The sequence below is a fragment of the Elephantulus edwardii genome, unplaced genomic scaffold (assembly GCF_000299155.1).
Source record: "Elephantulus edwardii isolate Elephantulus edwardi_28Jun2011 unplaced genomic scaffold, EleEdw1.0 scaffold00145, whole genome shotgun sequence".
Classification (NCBI taxonomy): domain Eukaryota; kingdom Metazoa; phylum Chordata; class Mammalia; order Macroscelidea; family Macroscelididae; genus Elephantulus; species Elephantulus edwardii.
This window is the reverse complement of record NW_006399895.1, coordinates 5,083,349-5,108,310: the sequence shown is the minus strand read 5'-3', so window position 1 is coordinate 5,108,310 and position 24,962 is coordinate 5,083,349. Positions and strand designations below refer to the sequence as shown.

At 39.7% G+C, this 24,962-nt stretch overlaps 1 protein-coding gene across 1 annotated transcript in view; it reads left to right on the top strand.

Moving 5' to 3' along the window:
- The first annotated feature begins 2,129 nt into the window (after positions 1-2,129).
- AQP9 (aquaporin 9) overlaps positions 2,130-24,962 on the top strand; it is a 59,137-nt gene continuing 36,304 nt past the window's right edge. The window contains exon 1 of the mRNA XM_006894502.1: positions 2,130-2,240. Within this exon, the coding sequence (XP_006894564.1) occupies positions 2,130-2,240 (111 nt within the window). The remainder of the gene's footprint in view (positions 2,241-24,962) is intronic.

Below are 24,962 nucleotides of genomic sequence, written 5' to 3'. Positions count from 1 at the left end.
GAGACAATGTGGGTATTAAGATTCAAGTTCTACATACAGCTGGATTCTGTTTCTTCAGAGAAACCAGAATTGGAAAATACAGCTTAAATAAATATTTGAGGATATGACAAGATCCTAGTTTCCAGCACAGTTTGTGATGTATGGAGATGTTAACATAACTGAGAAGTATTTAATCCTTCTTTCTTGTTTAGGTGACAAATGGTGTAACTTAGTAATTTTGCTTAGGTATTTTTACTCTCCCGTTTTTGCTTCATTGGGGTGGTACATACCCAGAACAATCTCTATAACTCTCTATAACTTGGTTTCTATCATTTTATTATGTAATTTGAAATGATCTCTCAGTATCTAATTTTAATCCGCTACTAGACACTTTCCATGTGTTTTGTTTAACTACTGCCTGGTCAACAGAGGGTTGTGCAAACAGTGAAATTCATGGCTTCTAGCCAAAGGGTTGGCGCTTCGAACCCACCTAAAGTCACCTCTGAAGACAGGCCTAGCAATCTGCTTCTGAAAAGTCCCAGCCTTGAAAACCTCGTGAGGCACCTCTACCCCACACATGGGAGTTCCTCGTGATTCAGATCTGACTCAATAACACTCACAATGACAACAAATGAACAGGAACATTTGGTTGTCCGAGTGGAATGCTTCTTCACAAGAAAGATTTCTGCAGCTTAAGAAGTCACCTTTTCCCTTTTACTGATTATTAGATTCCCAAACTATAATCAGCTGATCATGCCCATTTTAATAACCAAGGAGGAGACTTTTCCTGCCATGCCGATTTGGCAGTGTGATACCTGCAATGGTCTCACTCTGTGTTTATTTCTCTAGCTCAAAAACGGGTGAACACAGAAAGCTGAACATAGAAATTCCATATGACTCAGCTGTTCTCCTGCTAGGAATATACCTTGAGGAAAAGAAAACTTAGACATAGATTGGAGCACTGATGTTCAAAGCAGTGTTATTCACATAGCAATAACATAGAAATAGCCTAAATGTTCATCAGAAAATGACTGGATTGAGAAATTGTGCTACATTCATGTGATGGAATACTATGCAGCAATTAGGAGCAACAATTTTGAAAAATACTATATAACATGGGAGAGGCTAGAAAGCATTACGCTGAGTCAACTAACTCAGGGTCATAAGGACAGACACTATGTAAGACCATTATTGTAAAACCAGAATATTATTGTAAAACTAGAAGAATAACTAGTAATGTGTACATAAATATTCAAAGAGGGAAGGAGAAAGAGCTGGGGGACTGAGGAGTGAGGGGAACATTACGGGGTTGTAGTGGGCAGATGGAGAGGGTAAAGGAATTGGGAAAGATCCAGTGGGGACCTGAAATGATGGTGTAATTATAGGGGGCATAGATCAACTGTGATTAATTTTATAAGACACAATGTATGGGAACAATCACACGAAACAACCTGAACGGGGCCGGGGGGAGGTGGGGAAGGAATTTTAAAAAGAAATGGATGCAGTGGTTCTTATCAGCCTCAGGGTGGTGTCCCAAAGTCACTGAAATGAGATTGGAATAAGAGGAGACTGGCTACTTTTGTAAAACAACAAATCTATGTTTTTAGCTTGTTTGGCAACACTTTTGGAAAAGGATGTTTACAATATAAGTATATGTACTTGATTTGACAATTGCAAACTACACCCCAACCACCCACTTCATAGCATTAAAAAAAAAAATCAGAAGCCTGAAATTGTGTAACATGTAAATCGCTTCTGGACGAGAGCCCAACGTCACTGCACTGTGGTTTGGCAACACAGCATAACATCTCTTATCTCTTGAGGGGATAAAAGAAGAAAAAAAATACTGAGAGTAAAGGTAATGATTAATCTGTAGGGCACAAAAAGCTCATTTGGGGGATTTCAGGCTCAAACTCTCAAATTCAAACAAACAGCAGCAATACAAGGAATGACAGTTGCACCAGAAGACGATTAAGTCACAACCTTTCATTGTGACTTAATTGGAACAGTGCTTCTACCTAGATACTTAGAACATCTTCAGGAATCCACTAGCAGTGGTCAAAAGAACCATTTCCATGTGTGAGCACAGTTGAGGACCAGAGTCTCAGATACTGGTGGGGAAAGCACTCAAAGGACAGAGAAGCCTCAAGATGCAGCCTCAGAAGGGACAGAAGAGGAAGAGCCTCAAGCAGAAACTCACCTTAAAGAGCAGCCTTGCTAAGGAAAGTCTCTCGGAGTTCTTGGGCACATTTGTAATGGTGGTAAGTAGACCCTGGGTTTTTGAATGCTGACTGAATAAACCCTTCCTTCCCTGTCTGCCTCCTGGGGGAGAGACTTCTGTTTTGATTTGTTTTAAAGTTAAGTATTAGATCTGTGTCTTTCAGAAAAAAAAACAAAACACCAACAACCCGAAATGGGCTTCAAGGCTGTTTGGCTCTTTGGTGGTCACAATGTGATGCGTTCATGTGTTTATTTCATTTATCGACTTAAGTTTAGGGGAGAGTTTAGGGAAGGGGAGTTGAGTACTGCCTTCATCTTGAGGATTTACTCAGACTCTGAAATGGCTTTCGTGTTTTAAAAGTCAATCAGTGGAAAATTTGTATTCACTAACTGATATATAACCTGCCCGCTCCCCAGGAGCTACTGATATTCTTGCCATAAATATGGATGGCAAGAAACATCCCATTGTTACTAGTGCTTGCCAAAGATTGTGCTATCAGAGCACTTGACTTTTAATAAATTGGAAATTGTACCCAGTAGAAATAGCATATACTACGCAAGAGTCCTGTTTGGTTTTTTATGCCCCCTCCCCAAGTAATTTATGTTAATCTCCAAAGATCTTTAACAAGACAGTTTAAGAACTTTCTAGGTTTAAATGAAGGACTGTTACGAAAATCCTCTTGAGGATTTTCTCAGCTATTAACAAGAGACTGCGTAGTTCTTTGTTGGCAAAAGCTTTCACCTTCTACATAGTTCAACATTCTCTGGATCCTGAATTCTTAGCTGGAGCCAGACCATTTGTGAATACCAAGTTATATGTTTAATTATTATCAAGTATAGCAATTATAGGTTTTAACTTATTTTAAAATAAAGAAAACCTACTCAAATAATTTCATTTTCTTAAAGTTGGCATAAACCATCCATATACTTTGTATATTGAAAGTTCAACTGAGTAAATGCCTAAAAGTTTAGAAGAATGTGCTGTATGCTTAAGATGTATCATCTAAGCCAAGAATGACAGAGCAATGGGAACTCGTAAACTGAAGCAATCTAAGATGAAGAGTAATTGTCTAGTCTCTGACAACCTCCTTTACTCCTGATTCATTTAAGCATTCTCAAGAATTGTGGGCAGTTCCTTTTCCTTCTCACCTTCATCTGTTAATGAGCCCTCGAGACTCTGACTGTCTTTACCCACAGACTCTAGATGGGGAGAGGGGAAAAGGAAAGAGAGAATGTAAAAGCCAGGGATTTTTCTAACTCTATCCATTGCTTACCAGCGAAGCATCCTGAATATAGAGGCCTATCTGTCGTCCCCAAAGAGGAGTGTGGCTGTCACCACAGACTGTTTTGAGCCATGTAATAACCTGAGCGACTACTGAAAACTGAAGGAAATTCAGTTGTCATTCATAGTGCTTTGCAGAAACAAATAGGAGGAAGTGAACTAAACATCCTTTCGCAACCTAAAAAAGTTAAACATCTTTTTATTTCTTAACAATTGCCTGCTTCATAACTACACCCCTTGTGAGTTGAAAAGGTGAAATTTGTTTTCAGCCATTCACTACTTACCCAACTGATAATTATGTCGTGCCTCTGATATTAAAGAAATAGTGTTAATTATTGTATGTTGAAAATTCAGACTTTGTCTTTCTTGACTAAAGCTATTTCCTAAAAGAGTTCATTTCTATTTATACAGCATATTTGTTTTCTAAAGCAAGCCCTGATGAAATCTATAGTTGTAATTGTAGTCTTAGATTTTTGTTGAGGCTTGTGTGAACTTCTTGTAAACAAGAAGTTCCTGCCCAAGAAAAATATATTTTCCTCAATAGCTCTCTATATAGTTTGTTAAAAAAGGATCCAAACTAACATTTTACTTTCTTGGAAAAAGTACTTATTGCCTTGCCTTCTAGTACCACGTTTTGCCTAGTGATAAGGGTACTGTGGTGGTGTAGTCTGTAGGGTCTTGTGCTGCTAACACAAAGGTGGTGCCTCTCTGGTGGTTCAAATCCACCAGCAACTCCATGGGAGAAAGATAGGCAGTCTCCTCTCATGTGGCCCATAACCTCCCAAACATCTGCTGGAGGGTTAGCTTATGCCAATTCTGACTGATCGTAATGAGAATTGAGAAAACAAGGATTGAAGATCAAGGGAGAAGCTGTGTTAAAAAGATGACAGAATATACTCATCAGTCTTACAGATTCAGGAAACTGGTTTCACCTTTATTTCCTGTGAATCCAGTGTTTAGAATATATGTAGGGTCATCCATGGTGGGACTAAAACACACTAGGAAGAAAGACCTGGAGAACAATTTACAAAATTTAAATAATGAAAACATTATAGATCACAACATAGCATTGTTGTGCTTGCTTTGGACATGTTGTCAGGAAGGATCAATCATTAGAGGAAGTACACTGTGCTTGATGAAGTAGAGAGAGGACCAGCAAGGGGGAGGGAAACCCTCAGGATTGGGACAATTGCTGCAACAATGGACTTGAATATATTCGTGATCATGAGGATAACTCGGGATCCAACAGTGTTTGTTCTTTGCCTGAAAGGTCACCATTTCATCCATCCATTGTTGTTGTTGTTATGTGCCTTCGAGTTGCCTGCGACTATCTATGTACAACAACCCTAAACCCTGCTCTATCATGTGCCAATCTCACTGTCTCTGACACACCTAGTCCCATTACCCCAGTCACTGAATCAATTAATCTCATCAAAAGTCTTCCTCTCCTGTGCTGTCTGTCCCTCCACCTTCCAAAGCATGATGTCCCTCTCCAAATTATGTCAGACAAAGCTTCAGAATCCTTGCCTCCAAGGATCCTCTCCTGGATGAATCTCTCTGTTCTCTTAACAATCCATGGTATATTCAATACTCTTCTCCAATATCACAGCTCAAAGGCATCAATTCTCCTTCTTTCATCCCAAGTCATTCATTGTCCAGCTCTGTGATGCATAGCAGGTGGTTGCGAAGACCAAGGCATTTATCACTCATAAAAAGTTGGAGAAATAAGGACTTCAAGAGATAAATGAGCAAAACCCGTGAAAGCATAGAATTGGGATTCTTTCTGATTCTAGAGCTCGTATTCTCTACAGTTTCCTACTCTTTGCCAGAATCTCTTTGGCCATGCCCTTGAGAGATGGTTTATCAGACCCTTCTGCTTCAGCATTTCTGAAGGGTGAGACGTTGGCTTTCTTCTACTGTGTTCACTCGCCAGTATAACTGCTGGGTATGTTGGACCACTAGGTACACAAAAGAGGAAGAATGTCTTCACTTTCTCGAGTCTGATGAAGATCAATTTCATTGTGGTGACAGGTGTGAGGTGAAAGGTGGTGACCGTTCAGCCTGTGCACCTGAGTTCAAGGCCTCAGAATTTTAACTGGAGAAGCTGCTTTTGCACAAAGACTGTCACCAAAATGAGACAGTCCACTTCCTGTCTGTCCTGCAGGAAATCTCAACTGCACTGTCATCCTGGACAATGGATTTGATCTTCTTGAGTCTCCATTTCCTCCAAATGAGATAACAAAGAATTCATAGCATTTTTGTAACCATTAAATACATTTCATTGTTGTTATGTGACATTGAGTGGCTTGCAACTCTTAGTGACCCATTTTACAATGGCCCTAAGCCCTGCTCTATCCTGTGCCAGTCACACTGCCTCTGACACACCCATCCCGATTACCCCAGTCACTGAATCAATCCACCTCATAGAGAGCCTTCCCCTCCTGCCCTGTCCCTCCACCCTCCCAAGCATGATGTCCCTCTCCAAGGACCAATCCCTCCTTACAACATGTCCAGAATATGTCAGACGAAGCCCCAGAATCCTTGCCTCCAAGGAGCCGTCCGGTTTAACCCTCTCTAGGATGAATCTGTTTGTTTTCTTAGCAGTCACTCAATACTATTCTCCATTACCACAGCTCAAAGACATCAATTCTCCTGCTGTCCTACCTAGTCATTGTTCAACTCTCTGATGAATAACAGGTGATTGCAAAGACCATGGCCTGTATTAGATGCATCGTAGTCTCCAGAGTGACACCATTGCTCTTCAGTACTTTGGAGAGGTCCCTAACAGCAGATTTTCCCATGGCAATACGCCTTCTAATTTCCTGGCTACTGGTGCCGAGAGTGTTGACTGTGGAGCCAAGCAAACTAAAGCTGTGAACAATCTCAATCTCTTCACCATCCATCCTGATACTGCCAATTGGTCCAGTGGTGAGAATCTTTATCTTCTTGACATTGAGCCTCAATCCATATTGTAGGCTGTAGTCCTTGACCCTCTGCAGCAGGTGCTTCAGGTCCTTCTCAGTTTCAGCAAGCAAGGTTGTGTCATTCACATAACGCAGGTTGTTGATAAATCATCCACCAATCTTGACCCCACATTGCTCCTCATAGAGCCCAGCCTCCTGGATAATCTGTTCTGCATATAGGTTGAAAAGGTATGGAGATAGGACGCATCCCTGGCATACACCCTTCCTAATTTTGAACCATGCAGTGTTCCCTTGCTTGGTTCTGACGACTGCCTCCTGGTCCAAGTATAGGTTTCACATTAGAATGATCAAGTGTTCTGGGATTCCCATTCTTCTCAGAGTTAGCCACAGTTTGTTGTGATCCACACAGTCAAATGCCTTTGCATAGTGAATGAAACACAGATAGACATTCCTTTGGTAGTCTTTGCTTTCAGCTAAGATCCATCTAACATCAGCTAGGGATGATTTTTCATGAGTGTTTGTTTGATACAAAGCTCATCTTAGTGGAGGTGAGAAAAATTACCCAGGAAGCGACCATACAGGTCCTAATAATGGGATCATCCAGGGTTGGTCCTACTAGTAGAATCATCTACTTATGTTATGGGGGAAACTCTGTATTCCTTTCTCACTCTGTTGAACGTCCTCATTTGAGATCTACCTTTTGACATCTGTAAAAATGAAAAATGTAAATACTTCTAATAAGAGTTAATACCCTTGATCTGTGGCCTGAAAGAGAAACAGAAAAAGAGCTGAGGCTCTACCAGGGATAGCAGAGTAGGCTATGCAGAAAGAAGGAAGGAAGTGGGCAGTATGTAGGAAGTTTCAGATAGCTTGGACTTTCTCACGTTTGTTCCTGACTGCCTTCATGACTTAACTTCCTTCCTTACCTGTTTTATCGCTCTGTTCTGAGAGGACACTCAGATATATTGTAATAGGCATTCCAGCTCGATGGGGCTTTAAAATCATTATTCTCAGATCTCAAGCTTAGATCTTGGAGTGGGTCTATTCCATGTCAGGGAACTCCCCCCACAAAATTAACTTTCCCCCCCCTTTTATATTACTTTGCATACAAAATTTATTTACACTGTTTCGTTTATGTACCTTGTGTTGCACACATTCTTTCATTCACATCATGTTTCATATATTTATTCACATAAACTGTGTTATATGCATTTAATTACTGTTGATCTATGCTTGCTGAAACTGAGGAGGACCTGAAGCGCTTGCTGCAGAGGGTCAAGTACTGGTGCTTCCAATATGGATTGAGGCTCAATGTCAAGAAGACAAAGATTCTCACCACTGGGCCAATTGGCAGAATCAGGATGGTTGGTGAAGAGATTGAGATTGTTCACAGCTTTAGTTTGCTTGGCTCCACAGTCAACACTCTTGGCACCAGTAGCCAGGAAAATAAAAGACGTGTTGCCATGGGAAAAATCTGCTGTTAGGGACCTCTCTAAAGTACTGAAGAGCAATGGTGTTTCTCTGGAGACTAAAGTGCGTCTGCATCAGAGAGTTGGACAATGACCAAGGAAGATAGAAGGAGAATTGATGCCTTTGAGCTGTGGTGCTGGAGAAGAGTATTGAAAGTACCATGGACTGCTAGGAAAATGAACAGATTCATCCTGGAAATGGTTGAACCAGGCGGCCCCTTGGAGGCAAGGATTCTGAGACTCTGTCTAACATACTTTGGACAAGTTGTAAAAAGAGACCTGTCCTTGGAGAAGGACATCATGCTTGGGAGGGTGGAGGGACAGGGCAGGAGGGGAAGGCCCTCTATGAGGTGGATTGATTCAGTGACTGGGGTAATCAGGATGGGTGTATCGGAGACAGTGTGATTGGCACAGGACAGAGCAGAGTTTAGGGCTGTTGTACATAGGGTCGCTATGAGTTGCAAGCGACTTGACAGCACATAACAACAACCAACAACATGTCTATTTTTACCTTATATTTTCAAGTTCTTCTCAGGGTATTTTTGAGACAAAAGAGTATATGACCAGCATTTAAAGTATAATAAAAATGTCTAAAAAGAAGCTGGATTCGAGCAGACTCTGCTCTGGAGGCAGAATTCAGCACAGTCTTGGTCTGGTACATATCTGAATCCCAGGCTCAACGAGAATAATGCTAAGATAGGGTGGGGCAAGGGTTATTGTCTCGAGTTATTGATGGAGACTCTGAGGAACAGATTGCTGATGTAATCCCTCAGAGCCAGTGACCGTACTCGTCATGTCTCGTGTACACACTAGGCCTTGAATTTTCCAGTGAGTTTTCCTCCTAGGAGCTCAGAGTGTTTTGTCAACTCAGTTCTAGTTTATTTTTCCATCTTCTCCAGGAGATTAAAAAAGAAAAAATAATCCATACTGCTAGATGAGGAGACAGGTGTAATATAACTAAGAGGGTCACCCAGCCTATGAATGTAAAAGGTGGGCTTCAAACCTTAAGTTCTGTCATTACTAACTTACCATCATTTTATATCATATATATGATAGCTCAAAAGACATTTTATTGTTATTACCTGAAATACATTAGATAGTAAACCTATATCCACACTCATTTTACACCCTGGTGGTCCTGTGTGCATCACATCAGAGCTGTGCTCTACAGCATATTCAAGCACCCATTTGTTACAAGTAGATCACCAAGCCTTTTTTCAAGGTACCTGTGGGTGGCCTGGAATGACCAGCCTTTGGGATAGCAGCACAAGGCTTAACCATTTACATTACCCAATGAGTACCTAAGTGAGGTTGGAAGCAGGAGTGGCATACACTTCCGTAAATAGCTTGCCTCCAGAAACCCTATGAACCTGGAGAAAGGATGAAAGGCACGCAAGCATCTAGGACTTTCATTCATAGGGTCACTATGAGTCACCTACGACTCGACGGCACTTAACAACACAGAAAGAGACCAGTTGGCCTAGTGGACCAAAAGTTATGCTACCAAGCCAAAGGTGCATGACTCTAATCCACAGCCCTCAGGCCAGTTCTTAATTGTTTTTGTTCAAACATTCTTCTAGGTCGTATAGCCCTGGTATGTCCACTTGCTATACAGAGGTAACTTGTGGTTACTGGGAAGCTGAACACAGTGACACTGATGTGTCAAATGTGATAATGGCTACCCATGGTGGACAGTGTTTGGTGGAGCTTCCTGATTAAAACAAGCTTGGAAGCAGGAGTGGCATCCACTTTTGTAAATAGCTTGCCTCTGGAGAAAGGATGAGTCATGCAAGGGTAAAGGACTTTCTTTCATAGGGTCGCTATGAGTTGCCTATGATTCGATGGCACTTAACAACACACAACAATAACCACCATTACTTATAAATGTATTAAAAACTCTTGGATCACTGGAACTCTCTAGTGGCTCAGCCATATTCCCATGGCTCTAGTGAAAACAGCTGGAAGGCTGGATCTGTGTGTTGCTGGATTTTTCTTGAAACTACCTTTTTAACTGAGGAGCAGAAGACTGACAAGGACATGGACGTGAGCCTCAAGAACTCTTGCTTTCTGGCTCAAAAGGCCTCTTTTCTTCCATTTTCTCCCTCCTTGGTTCTAGCTATTTAATTGTAAATCTGCCTCTCTCCCAAGCGTGTGACACTCAGGACTTGTAGTCGAGAGAAGGCAGAGCTATTACTTTACCAAATGGTGACAGGAAAGAGCCTCTCCTTTCAGCAACAGCCTGGCTGATTTGAGCCACTGGTGACTTGGCTCTCACACATGGGCTTTGGAATGAAGTGGCCCTTATTGTCTGAGTCTGAATCTTTCAGATGCAGGACCCAAGACTTGTCCACACTCACAAAATCCTGTCAAATGTTCTTTTCACCACAGCAAGGCAAGAGAGAAAACATCCAAGGTCAATCTTTCAGTATTTTGTTGCTTGTTTATAGTTGTGTCCAGTGTTTAGCTTTCACCTATCTGTACTTCTGCATTTGGAGGTCCTGTCTCTTTAAGAAAAAGGTCCCTAATGACACAGTGGGTTAAGTATTGGGCTGTATATTACCTTTACACCAAATGATCTTTAATCTGTCAAAAAATCTTACAAGGTAAAGGAATTATTCTCATTTTATAACTGAAATTAAAGTTTTATAGAGTTAAGCAATTTGCATACCAGCAAGTATATGGCAAAGTGAGCATCGGAATCTAGTCTTTCTGGATTCTTCTCACTTGTGAAAGTATTATTCTCATGCCTGCTTTTGAATTTGTTGAATGGAACAATGTATGTTACTGTTTTGAAAATTTTAAATTTTTGCCTACATTACTCAATTTCTATATCTTCTAGAATGTAAACTTTTCTCTAAAACATGTATTTTTGAGATTTATCTATTTTGGAACACGTAGACACAGTTAATTCATTTGAACTGTTATATACTACATTACACAGATTTTGGCTGAAAGCAGAGAATAACAGATGTTTACTTATTGCCTATGCAGAATTATTCAGTTGTATAGATCATAACAAGTTATGGATAATCTCGCAAAGAATGAGAATTCCAGAATCATGTTCATGAATGACTTATAGTCAAGAGGCAACCCTATCAATAGAGCAAGGGGTCACTGCATGGGTTAAATCAGGAAATGTATGTTATAAACATGGTTATATACTCTCGCTGCATTTTTTTAATCTATATGCTGAACAAATGTGAGAACTTGGAATACATGAAGAAGAACTTGACATCAGGATTAGAGGGAAACTTTTGAACAATCTTTAATATGCATACGACACAACTTTACTTGCTGAATGTGATGAGGACTTGAAGCGCTTACTGATGAAAATCAAAGGCTACAGCGTTCAGGATTTATTACACTTCAGCATGAAACAAAAATCCTCACCACTGATCAAATAAGCAACGTTATGATAAATGGAGAAAATACTGGAGTTGTGAAGAATTTTGTTTTACTTGGATTAGCAATCAACACTCATGGAAGCAACAGTCAGGAGAAAAACTGATGCAAATCAACTAAAAAAGTTAGAAAGACGTCATTTTGAAGACTGCAGTGTGCCTGACTCAAACGATTGCGTTTTAAGTTGCTTCACATGCCTACAAAAGCTAGACAATTGAAAAAGGAAACCCAGAGAAGAATCCATGCCTTTGAATTATGGCACTGGTGAAGAATATTGAATATACTATGGATTGCCAGGAAAAGGAATATCTCACTCTTGCAAGAAATGAAGAGCTCTGGTGACGCAGTCCTTATTGTGCTGCTCTGCTAGCCAGGAGGCCACACAAAAGTCATACAAATATCTTTTCCCATAAAGACCTGCAGCCTTGGGAAACCACAGGAGGGTCACTCCGATTCAGAATCAACTCAATGAAAATGAGTTCATTTTTTGGATGAATTTGATATTCTTAGGGTATATATATATTAGAATAATCTTCTCCACTGTTTAGTTTTCAAATTCAAACGTCAACAACAAATGTGTTCCCATTTCCCCGCATTGACTGTGTGGATCATAACAAACTGTGGCTGACGCTGAGAAGAATGGGAATCCCAGAATATTTAATTGTGCTAATACGAAACCTATACTTGGACCAAGAGGCAGTAGTCAGAACAGAGCAGGGTAACACTGCATGATTCAAAATTGGGAAGGGTGTACGCCAGGGATGCATCCTGTCTCCATACCTTTTCAACATGTATGCAGAGCAGATTATCCGAGAGGCTGGGCTCTATGAGGAGAATTGTGGCATCAGGATTGGTGGAAGGTCTATTAACAATCTCCCTTATGCAGATGACACAACCCCGCTTGCTGAAACTGAGGAGGACCTCATGCACTTGCTGCGAAGGGTCAAGGCCTGCAGGCTTCAGTATGGACTAAGGCTCAATGTCAAGAAGACAAAGATTCTCGCCACTGGACCAATTGGCAGCATCAGGATGGATGACGAAGAGATTGAGAGTGTTCACAGCTTCAGTTTGCTCGGCTCCACAGTCAACACTCTTGGCACCAGGAGTCAGGAAATCAAAAAGCGTATCACGATGGGAAAGTCTGCTGTTAGGGACCTCTCTAAGGTACTCAGGAGCAACAGTGTCTCTCTGGAGACTAAGGTGCGCCTGACACAGGCCATGGTATTTGCAATCGCTTGTTATGCATCAGAGAGTTGGACAATGACTAGAGAGGACAGAAGGAGAGTGGATGCTTTTGAGCTGTGGTGCTGGAGAAGGGTACTGAATGTACCATGGACTGCCAGGAAAACAAACAGATTTATCTTGGAGAGGATTAAACCAAGCTACTCCTTGGAGGCAAGAATTCTGGGGCTTCGTCTGACATACTTTGGACATGTTGCCAGGAGGGACGGGTCCTTGGAGAGGGACATCATGCTTGGGAGGGTGGAGGGACGGCGCAGGAGGGGAAGACCCTCTATGAGATGGATTGATTCGGTGACTGGGGTAATCGGGATGGGTGTGTCAGAGGCGGTGCGGTTGGCGCAGGATAGAGCAGGGTTTAGGGCTGTTGTGCATAGGGTCGCTATGAGTCGGAAACGACTCGACGGCACATAACAACAACAACAACTTATCTAATATAAATATAGCCACACCAGCTTTCTTGTAGTTAATAATTTTCCTATATATCATTTTTCAAACTTTGAGTTTTTAAGTTTAAGACAATATCTTATGGAAACAGTTTATGGTTGATTTTCAAAAATTCATTCTACTTATTAAGTGATTAATTTAATTTGTTTATATTTATTATGTTTGCACATAACTGGATTCATTCTAACATTGAAAAGACATTTTTGTATTTTATATATTTTTCTCCTTTTCTTTTATTGCATTGACCAGCTTTTCTGTACTCTTCCTTTCTCTGCTTTAAATGCTTTTTTAAAAATTCAAATATATTCCTTACATTTTTAAAAAGCCTTAAATTAAAGTTAAAATAAATCAACATCTCTTCTTTTAAAAAAGTTGAAAGGGTTTTGTTGGGTTTTTTTAATTTAAATAAAAAACCTAAACACACCTTTTCTCCACTTCTTTAGCTCACATGTTATTGCTGGTTCACATTTGTAATTCCCTATCTTTTTATTTTAACCACTATCTTTATTAGCTATCAAGGAATTCTAGTGGTGTGGTGCATAAAGTATTGTGCTAATTAAAAGATTGGTGGTTCAAATCCATCAGCAGCAGGTAGGAAAAAGGCAGTCTTCACTTGATATTTACCATCCTGGAAGTCTGATACAGGGTAGCTATGTCAGAGTCAACTTCACAGCAGTGGGTTTAGTTATTTATTATTATTAATGTTTCATATAATGAATACTTGCTTGAACTTATTATAATTTACCAACTTAAATGCTTATATCCCACTCTTTGTTGTTGTTATAGTCCCCTTCCAGTGTAATCTCCTTCTTTGTGAAGTACTTCCTTCAGTGATTTTTTTTTTTTTCAGGACAGATCTATGAAGGATTAAGTGTCTTCAGTTTTTTTTCCTCTTTTTTTCCTCAGGGTTGGATGAGAAATTGTGTTGTTGCTGTTGTGTACCACTGAGTGGGAATCAATTCATAGCTGTTTCACCAGTAGCTTTTCAGACAGTTTCACACCAGAGGAGACTGCCCGTCTTTCTCCCAAAGAGCAGCTGGTGTGTTCAAGCCACATCCCTTTTGTTGGCAGTGCAACCCCTGCCCACTAAGCCACCAGAGCTCCCTGGATGATAAATTAACTGAGATAACTTTTAGGTTAGGATGGTGGCTGTTCTTCTTTGACATTTTATAGATTCATTTTAACAACTCCTTATCTTTACTATTTCTGTTGACATTATTGTTATTGATCTTATTTTTCAGTCAATAATCTGCATGTCTCTACCATTAAGATTTTCTGGTTTTTATTCTGAAATTTCAATATGATGGAATTGAGAGTGAGCTATTTTTGTTTGTAATGCTCAGGTCTCATTGTCCATTTTGTAAGATTTACATTTTTACCACTCTTGAAAGCTCTCTCACCTTGTCTCTTCTTCACTCTATTTCCAATTTTATGGAACTCTTACTATATTTCTGGAATGTATACTTGACTTTCTCATTTTTACCTTCATATATTTTTCTTTCTACTATTTCTGTTTTTTCTCTCCATAGGTCATATACTTAAATTTCTCAATCTCAAATTTTATGTATATTTAAATTTTATCTTCTAGTTCATGAATTCCCTATTTAACTACATCTATAGTCTTATTGACACATATATTGAGTCTTTCATTTCAGTTACTATGCATTCATTTCTAGCTGTCCTATTTGACAAGCTTTTTTATTTGCTTTTCTTTGTCTTTTCTCATGCTTTCTATTCCTTTAATATCTTTAATTCACTCAGAAACCTCAAACTCACTGCCATCTACTCAGTCCCAGCTCTTAGCAACCCTCCGTCATATTTCTGAGGCTGTAAATCCTTGTGAGTAGAGATTGTTCATTTTTCTCCTACAGTGGATTCAATCTGCTGACCTTTTGGCTAGCACCTGGATGCATTATGTATAAAGCCACTATGGCTCCTTTAGTTCACTAAGTTCAATGTATGTACAGTACCTTTATAATCGCTTTTCTCAAGTTTTTGGAGAGCTAATTATCCCACGTATTTTATCTACTGACACACTCATGAATAATCATTCCATTACTTGCTTTATAAACTTGTACTGTAAGTTTTATAAGGAAGAGTCTTCTCTCTGGGAATTCTATAGGGTCTGAGCTGCAGAATTATTCTTCAGGCTAGTTTATGCTTTGCTGTGTTCCCCAAGATTATCACCAACCAGAAAATCATTATTGTGAAGAAGTTTGGTGAAAAAGAAGTCTGATGAACACAAATACCTACCAAAGTGAGAGTTATCATTATTATCCAGAATGGGGTGTATTCTGTACTTCCTCTATACGAGGCTAAGGCTGTTTGAGTTCTTAGACATGAAGTACGTACCAGCTGAAATATTTTCCTAAAATCTTCCTCTTATTAGACATGAACATGAAGAGCTAAACTAGTCTCGGAAATATCACAGCTCCCAAGGAGAAAAAAGTTTGTTCTGGATCATTGATCTAAGGGCTGGAGATTCTTGGAGCCAAAGGAGTAAAACCTGATTCTGCCAACTAGAACTCAGATGTTGATCTTTGAGTTTTAGGTTATTTTGGCGGAAGGGGTGGGAATTTCTGTTTTCATTGACTTTCAAGGGGAAGTATTGTTTTCTGCTTTTCAGAAGTGGGTTTGGTTAGCTTCTCTGTAGAATGGCCATTGCAACATATTCTTACTACATGACAAGAGAGAAAGGGGAAGATATGAGTAATAACAGAAGCAGATTGTGTGCTCATTGTACCTGTGATGAAGATAAGCTAAAAGTGAAGAGCGAGAAAGTAAGAAGCCTCTTAAAAATAGAAATAGAAACATCAGATTGTTTTAATATCTCAGCAGTGAAGTTTGCTCTACGCCTCCTAGGAGATACGTAATTTCAGGTCTGAGGTGAGATTATTACGTCACCAAATCTGAATAATTGAAACACATACTTTCCAAAAAAATGTGCCTGCAAAATGTGACCTCTACTCTTCGCATTATCCACCAAAAATGACAAGTTTCATTTTATGAAAACAAAAAGTTTATCTTACTTATGGTGCTAAAATAATCTTGTTAAATATGGGAAACACGTGAACTGTATGTCATTGAAAGCCCCTCAAGAACACAAAACCAAACTCCAAACATTAATGCCTACAGCTGTGCTTGAAATATAATCTCACCTTTAAAGGTAGCTTGTTTGGAAGACTGTTCATGCTGTGGATTAGGACTTGGAGAGTTCTTCCAAGCTTTTCTTTAATGAAGTTTATAGTACTTGGTTATAGTTCTAGGTCCATGAGTCACCATGATTCGGAGTTGGTTTTTGTGTATGGAATGAAGTGTGGCTCTTGCTTGAATCTTCTGCAGATAGTTTTCCAATTTTGCCAACACCATTTGTTAAATAGGCTGTCGTTTCCCCACTTTTTTCATCTCCTTGTCAGAAATCAGTTGACCATAGGTAGAGGGGCTGATTTCTGGGTTCTCTTTTCTATTCCATTCATCTGTGTGTCTGTCATTGTACCAGTACCATGCTGTCCTAACCACCACAGCAGTGTAGTAGGATTTGAAATCAGGGAATGAGATGCCTCCTGCCTTTTTTCTATTTTTAAGAAGTGCTTTGCTTATTCAGAGCCTCTTTCTATTCCAAATGAAGCTGGAGATTGCCTTTTCCAACTCGTTGAAGAATGGGCTTGATGTTTGTATTGGGATTGCATTGAATGTGTAAATTGCCTTTGGTAGTATTGCCATTTTCACAATATTGAGTCTTCCTATTCATGAGCAAGGGATATTCTTCCACTTCTCCAGGTCTCTTTTTGTTTCTTGTAGTAATGTTTTGTAATTTTCTTTGAATAGATCCTTTGTGCTTCTGGTTAGTTTTACTCCCAAGTATTTAATCTTGTGATTAGCTATAGTGAAGGGTATTGTTTTTCTTAGGTCCCGCTCTGTATTCTCTTTGTCACTAGAGAGAAATACAACTGATTTTTGTATGTTGATCTTGAATCCAAACATCCTGAAAAATATACAACCAAGAGAAGATAAAATAGATGAATGGGACCTTCTAAGAATCAAATCCCTAAGAACATCCAAAAACTTCTCCAACAGGGTAAAAAGGGAAGCCACATACTGGGAAAAAATATTTGGTAATGACATGTCAGATGAGGGACATATCTAGAATTTATAAAATACTTGAGCACCAAAACAAGATAATGGTAAACAACTCAATTGGAAAATGGGCACAGGATATGAACAGACTCTTCACCAAAGAAGACATTTAGATGACACACAAACACGTGAAGAAATGTTCAAAATCTCTAGCTCCAAGAGAGATGCAAATCAAAACAACTATGAGATATCATCTCACCCCAGTAATAATAGCAAAATTTAACAGAGTAGCAAACAACAAATGCTGGCGAGGTTGCAGAGAAACTGGAACCCTTATTCACTGTTGGTGGGAGTGAAAAATGGTGCAACCACTATGGAAGGCTGTATGGTGCTTTCTCAAAAAGTTGCAAATAGAAATACCATCTAACCCAGCAATTCCTCTACTGGGAATATAGCCTAAACAAAACATAATTGTCACCCAGGCAGATATATGCACGCCCATGTTTATTGCAGCCTTGTTCACAATAGCAAAGAGTTAGAAACCGCCTAAGTGTCCATCAACAAACGATGGATAGAGAAGCTCTGTTACAGTCACACAATGGAATACTATGCTTCATTGAAAAACAAGGAACTCATGCAATATTATTCAAAATGGATGACCCTTGAGGACATTATGCTAAGTGAAATATCTCACTCACAAAAGGACAAATACTGCATAGTGCTACTGTTGTAGAATGAGATTGACATCAGGGTTGGGTGAGACTGAGAAAAATTGGATGAATTATGCATACTGCATTTACACAGATGGGGAAGAGAACAGTTTAAAAGCGATATATGATTGGGTATTATGGTTATGACAAGAGTCCAGAATGAAGGCTGCATAGTGGAGTGTACTCGGGGGGTGAGTGTACCAATGAAAGAATTTTTCTTGTACTTTTCAAAGAGCAGAGCGAACTGGGGGAGGGGTGGGCAGGAAGAAAAATGCAACAATGAATTAATGGAAATCCAAAAGCTCTGTAAATGTTCATTAAAATTAATAAAATAAAATTTAAAAAAGGAAAGAAAAAATTAGCTTGTTTGTGGTCTACATAATCGTATCTAAGTAATAACAAAGAGACACCAGTTCCCACTATTCACAAACATCCACTTAAAACCTATTCATAAATTTCCACTTAAAGCACTTTAAAATGTAAATAGAAAATTAAGTAATATTTTCTGTTTCTAAGACTCCAGAGGTCTTATGACCGTAACTCACAAATCTGGTTTTGTACTTCCTTAGCAAAGTTTCTACTTAAACTTTGATATTGTTTAACACCTGGAATTTTCTTATAAGATTTCTATATTATAAAAAAATTCTCAACTAATGAAAATTTTTGTTCAGGGATTCTGATAAACAGTCTGGCAATTTTAACCGATCAAAACACTGATCTAGGTAGCTCTGGTGGCCTAGTGGCAAGAAGCTGCACTGCAATCCCAGAAGAACACGGTTCAAATCCACCAGATGCTCTGCCGGAGAAGGAGGCGCAATATCCTCCTGTACCAGTCAGATCTGATTTGACGGTACACGCACACAAAATTTAAAAAAAAAACCAAACAAACAATAAATTAAAAAAAGAACAACACTGATCTGCTTGATGGTAAAGCACTGATGAATTAAACTGATGAATTGTCTAGTAAATGTAAATAGCAACATGTTAAGAGAACTCCAAGTTGTTTCCTTTTTACAACAATCTTGATAGGTTGGTTGATCATGCTGAGACTCGGGTCTAGCTAGCTAGGATGGCCAATCTAGATCATAAGTGACCTGGAATCAATCTAGAATCAACCTGCATACCTGGAGCTTTGGGAAGTCATGTTTTCTTACCAGGAGCATTCCCCAAAAGCTCATGTTTCTTTTATCAGCTGATTAGTTAGATAAATGAGAGTGTAGCCACATGCTGTACAATCCAAAAGAATGTATCAGCCATTAAATAGAATGAAGCTAATCTTTACATATATGCTAAGTGAAAAACTCTTTATGCTATCAAAGTGAAAAACAAAAGAAACAAAAATCAGGCAGAGAACAGTATGTATTTAAAAATTCCCAATTTGAATAAACATGCATACACACATAGATTTGGAAAATAATGTCAGAGCATAGTGACATCCAGTCATTGACATGGAGTTGAAACTGACTCAGAGCTCACCCTCCTGCAGGTTTTCAGAAACTCTAAATCACGTGGGAGGACTTTGCCCATCTTCCCCCCCCCCCCCCCCCACCGTGTCAGTTGGTGAGTTCAAACTATCAGAGAAGTGTGGTCTTTGGGTTAGCAGTACAGCTCCTCACAGGCTACACCACCAGAAGTGCCATTGTTGACACTGGTGTTTTTATGTATTGTCAAGTCAGTAGGTTTTCAGAGTATTTCAGCAAGTTTGCATGTGCTTGCTCACCTTTCCCCTAAGGAACAGCTGGTGGATTCAAACTTCCTCCCTTTGAGTTGGCAGCACAACTTCTTACCATTAGGCCACCAGAACTCCCTATGTTGACATTATTGTTGATGCACATGGTGGTGATAGGTTCTGTCAAGTAGAGTATGACTTACAGCAACCCTATAAACAACAGATCTGACCTTTGTCCTATCCTGTGCCATCCTCATAATTTCTGACATACTTGAGCCCAATGCAGCAGTTGCTATGTCAATCCATCTAGTTGAAGGACTTCCTCTCTTTTGTAGACCTTCCCAAGCGTGGTGTCTCTCTCTAAGGGCCTCTCCTAACAACATTCCCAAGATATGTGAGATGAAATGTTGTCATCTTTGTCTCCAAGGAGCACTCTGACTATACTTCCTCTAAGACATATCTGTTAATTCATTTGGCAGTTCACGGGATATTCAATATTCTCTCCAACACCACAGTTGAGAGGTATCAATTCTTCTTATGTCATCCTTACTTATTATCTAGCTCTCATATGCATAGGAAGTGATTGAAAAGACCACGGTCTGAATGGTATTAGTTACCTGTATACCAAAAGCCCAAACCAATTGCCACTGAGTTAGTCCTAAATCTTGGTGACCCTCCATTGAGTTTCCAAGGCTGTGAAATGTTACAAGGAGGAGATCGCCATCTGTCTCCTGAAGAACAGCTAGTGAGTTAAAACCACTGACCTTTTGATTAGCAGCACAACACGTGGCATACTGTGCCACCAAGGTGCCTTCCTAGGGAGAACAGAATTTAGACCTAGGTCAGGCAAAGAGACACATTTCTCATATTTTATTGTATTCTCTTTTGTAATGTTTAAAATCTTACATGTTTCCTATGTGTTTTTCACACATACTCTCTCTCCACTCCACTTCCCAAAAAATAAAATTACAGAGAAATCATGTCATTCTAAGTGTTTTTGGGCGTCTTAAACATATATTTGGAAGACTAGTTCATGAAACACTAACGACAATTAAGTAGAAAAGAATTATGCTGGGATTCTCAAGTGTGTTGGAAAAACATTGAGATCCAGGTTAAACACTTCTTGATGGTAGGAATTAGAAGAGTCTTTAATATTAAATATCTAAGAAAAGAATAGCATGCACACCTATTATGTGTATATACCTGTTATGTGCTGTTGAGTACTAGTAGCTGAACATCCAGCAGGTTTTCAGAGGTTGTAAGTTGCATTGGAGGAGACTGCCCATCTTTTTTACTAGTGAGTAACTTCTGGTGTTGTTGTTATGTGCAGTCAAGTAACGAGTGGGCTAGAATCACCTGTCTTTAGGTTGGCAGCACAACTCCTTATCACAAGATCATATGTGCTGAGGACCTCTGGGACATACTTTTGAAATTACAGGCCTGGAAGGAATCTATAAAACAAAAAATTCAATACCCAGCAGGACTCCTCCATCTTTAGAGATGTTGTCAGGTCACTCTAAATGGAGACGAATTTTCTTTACTGACTGCCCCTCCTCCTCCCCTATAATATATTCATACCAGGGGCAGATTACCCAATAAACAAAGGAAACCTTTAAAGGCTCAATCTTAGTGCTGCTGAGTCAGAAGCAACTCATAGCTGGCCATCCAGTGCGTTTGGAGGCTGTAAATCTCACAGGAAGAGGTGGTCCATTTTCCTTCCAAGGAAAGGGGTGGCTGGTGGACTGGAACTGTTAGAGAGGTGTGGCCTGTGGCTTAACAGCACTACTGGACTGCTGATGGACTGTGCCACCAGAGCTCCCTAAACAAGGTAAAGGTGAGGTGAAGCCATGGAGCTAAACGAGTAAATAAACAAGACTGTATTTGCCTCACTTACAGGGTATGCCATCTCTGTCTGGGAGTTTAAGTTTGAAAAGAGACTGATTCTAAAGGAAAGTGTTGTGGAGTCAGGTGAGAGGCAGATGCCAGCCAAACCGAGAAGCAGAATCTTTGATGCTGTGAAAACTGTGAAGTTGTTCACTAAACATCAGTAGATAAGCACAAAGAAGCCCCTGCTTCCTTTGCTTTGAGTAACCCAACACTGCTCATAGCCCCAGTAAGAAGGCATGTCTTAGTAAATGGCTGCTTAATTAATTTTTATTCTGAGATCATGATCAAATTTTGTCCAGGCTAACATTATACGAGATGAGCTGAAGGAGAGCTTTGTGTTTTCAATGGAATTGAAATAACAGAGTTAATTACATTTTGTCTCTGAGATCTGAGTTGGTTGCTGGTACCCTCTCTAACTTGGAGAGAGAACACTGAGATTGGCCACTTGCCCATTCACCTGGTTCACTGCTCTCAGATGCCTCTCTTTTTATGAGCCTGCTCTAAGATCATCTCTTTTCAAGTACAGCCAGTTCTTCAAAATGATTGAGATCATCCTGATGCTCTCTCAGACTGCATGCCATCAAATACCTTTTTTAACCAGAATGCCCATATTTTGGTCTTTGTAGCTATTTTTGTTATGACTGAGAAAGCTTTATTTTTCTACTTGGAAAATCAACTGCAGGGAAATAATACATAAATATATTTTCTGTCTAAATGATGGTAATAATAAGCAGACCAAAGGGAAGACAATACAGTTGTCACAAGAGGAATACAGGGTTGGAGATCAGAGTGTTTGATTCCAGACTTGGACTCTGTTACTAAGCAGCTAACTGATTTTCGTCAAGTCACTCAATCTTTCTGAGCATTCACTTTAAAATGAGGATTACGTATTGAGGAAAAATAACTGAGGAAATGTATGTGAATATATCTGGTCTAGAGTAATTACTTACACTTGTGAATATTTGCTCATTTACCCATTGTGCTGTTATTGTTGTGTGCCTCTGAGTCGGAAATGACCCAAAGCAGACCCTCCCATGAGTGTTCAGAGGCAGTAAATCACATGGAAGGAGATTGCTCATTCTTAAACCAGTTGCCTTTCAGATTGCAGCATGGCTTCTTATCAACAGACAACCAGAGTTCCATTCACCTATTAGAGGTCAAAATTACAGGCAGTCAAATCTTGGCTCCATTACCTACTAACCTTAGTATCTATGTTAATATAAGACTTCTCTTACCTTCTCTAAGCATTGGCCACTAAGCTTCCAGAAGATCTAGGTCTGATTTTTTCTTGTCTCTCCAAACACCAGGCACCATGGTTGACACATAGATTTGCTGAACAGAGGGATGAATAAGTGAATGGATGGTTGATTGGGTAAATTTGAAAAAAAAAAAACAACACAAAAACAAACCCACACCTCAATCATAGATTTGGCTGTCTTAGTTTCCCCTTGTCTTAATTTTACAAGACAGCTTTCTGAAGCACAAAGTTGGATACAGTATTTGGCTCAAGGAGGGTTAAGTGCAGTTGAGGTGAAGGTATATGAACTTTAAATTCAAACATCAACTTTGATTGGTAAGAAAAATTTTTTCCACTGTTCTCATTTTCACTGTTGTTGTTGTTATTTCTATTTATTCATATACATTTTGTTTTATCAGATTATGATTACAACTTCTTACACCCATTCAGACATCTTGTTTTGTAACATTACTACAATTTACTAGGGAGCTCTGGTGGCCTAGTGGCAAGAAGCTGAACTGTCATTGATGTATTACAATAGACATTGTTGTTGTTGTTGTTATGTGTGGTCAAGTCGCTTGAAACTCATAGCAACCCTATATACAACAGCCTAAACTCCACTCTGTCCTGTGTCAATCGCACCATCTCTGATACACCCATGCCAATTGCCCCAGTCACTGAATCAATCCACCTCATAGAGGGCCTTCCCCTCCTGCACTGTCCCTCCACCCTACCAAGCATGACGTCCCTCTCCAAGGACCGGTCCCTCCTTACAACATGTCCAAAGTAAGTTAGACAGAGCCTCAGAATTCTTGAGCTAGCTGGTTTGACCCTTTCCAGGATGAATCTGTTTTCCTAGCAGTCCATGGTACATTCAATACCCTTCTCCAGCACCACAGCTCAAAGGCATCAATTCTCCTTCTATCCTCCTTAGTCATTATCCAGCTCTCTGATGCATAATGAGTGATTGCAAAGACCATGGCCTGTATCAGACGCACCTTAGTCTCCAGAGAGTCACCACTGCTCTTCAGCACTTTGGAGAGGTCCCTAACAGCAGACTCTCCGATCACAATACGTCTTTTAATTTCCTGGCTACTGGTGCCGAGAGTGTTGACTGTGGAGCCAAGCAAACTGAAGCTGTGAACAATCTCAGTCTCTTCACCATCCATCCTGATGCTGCCAGTTGGCCCAGTGGTGAGAATCTTTGTCTTCTTGATATTGAGTCTCAATCAATATTGGAGGCTGCAGTCCTTGACCCTCTGCATTGTCTTAATGTTTCTTTAGTTGTAAATGGGAGAATTTCTCTCGCTTTCAGGTTATAATGGGTACTACATAAGAAATACACCCATATGGTCATGTATAATATGTATAAAAATTGTTTGATTTTAAAATATACATAGTGATACAGACTTGCTCTTTTATTTGTGACCTGTGTTTTTTAAACATTTAATGACACATTATGTGAGGACTTTAAAATATCAAATATATGCACAATAGACCTAACCTAATTTATAAGTTAAAACAGTAGGAATAATTCACATGCTTGGGGAGCTGTCCACAGAGCATAAAGAAAATGGGCTGAATTGAAGGAGGGCATGATCTTAACTTTAAAATACTTGCATACACACATGCATACACGCATGTATACATACTAGGCAGGAAGGATTTGGAAGTAGTGGGAGCATTTTAGGGTGGCTACTCCAGTTACTTCTCAGACTCTGGTTCAGTAAAATGGATTAGAGTGGTGAATATGGTGAAAGAATTGCTTGATTCCTAGGGTCTTGGTGTCTAGAAGATAAATGAATGATATATGGGTTCCTCACATGCTAGTCACTGTCAGAAGACTTCTATGTGGTTCATGGTACTGTTCCTTGGAGCTCCCAACCCAAAGACACTTGGTTTGAATCCACCAGCTAATTTATAGGAGAAAGATAGGCAATCTTCTCCCTTGTGATTTACTGCCTTTGAAAACCTGCTAGAGGGTCAACTATGGGTAGGTTCTGACTAAATAGCATCTAGTCATTCTACAGTAAAAGAGATGAATAAAGATAGCAATTGTTGCTGTTGTTAAGTGCCATTGAGTTTAGACGACTCATAGCGACCCTACAACAAAAGACCTGAATACTTGTATAACTTTCATCATTTCTCCAAGTTCATAGATTTTCCAGAGGCAAGCTCTTTTGGAAGTAAGTGTCACTCCTGCTTCCAAAAAGATACACACACACACACACACACACACACACACACACACACAAGAATGTCTATCTGTGGACTGTGTGGATCACAACAAGCTATGGCTGACTCTGAGAAAATGGGAATCCCAGAACATTTGATTGTGCTAATGTGAAACCTATACTTGGACCAAGAGGCAGTTGTCAGAACAGAGCAAGGAGACACTACATGGTTCAAAATCAAGAAAG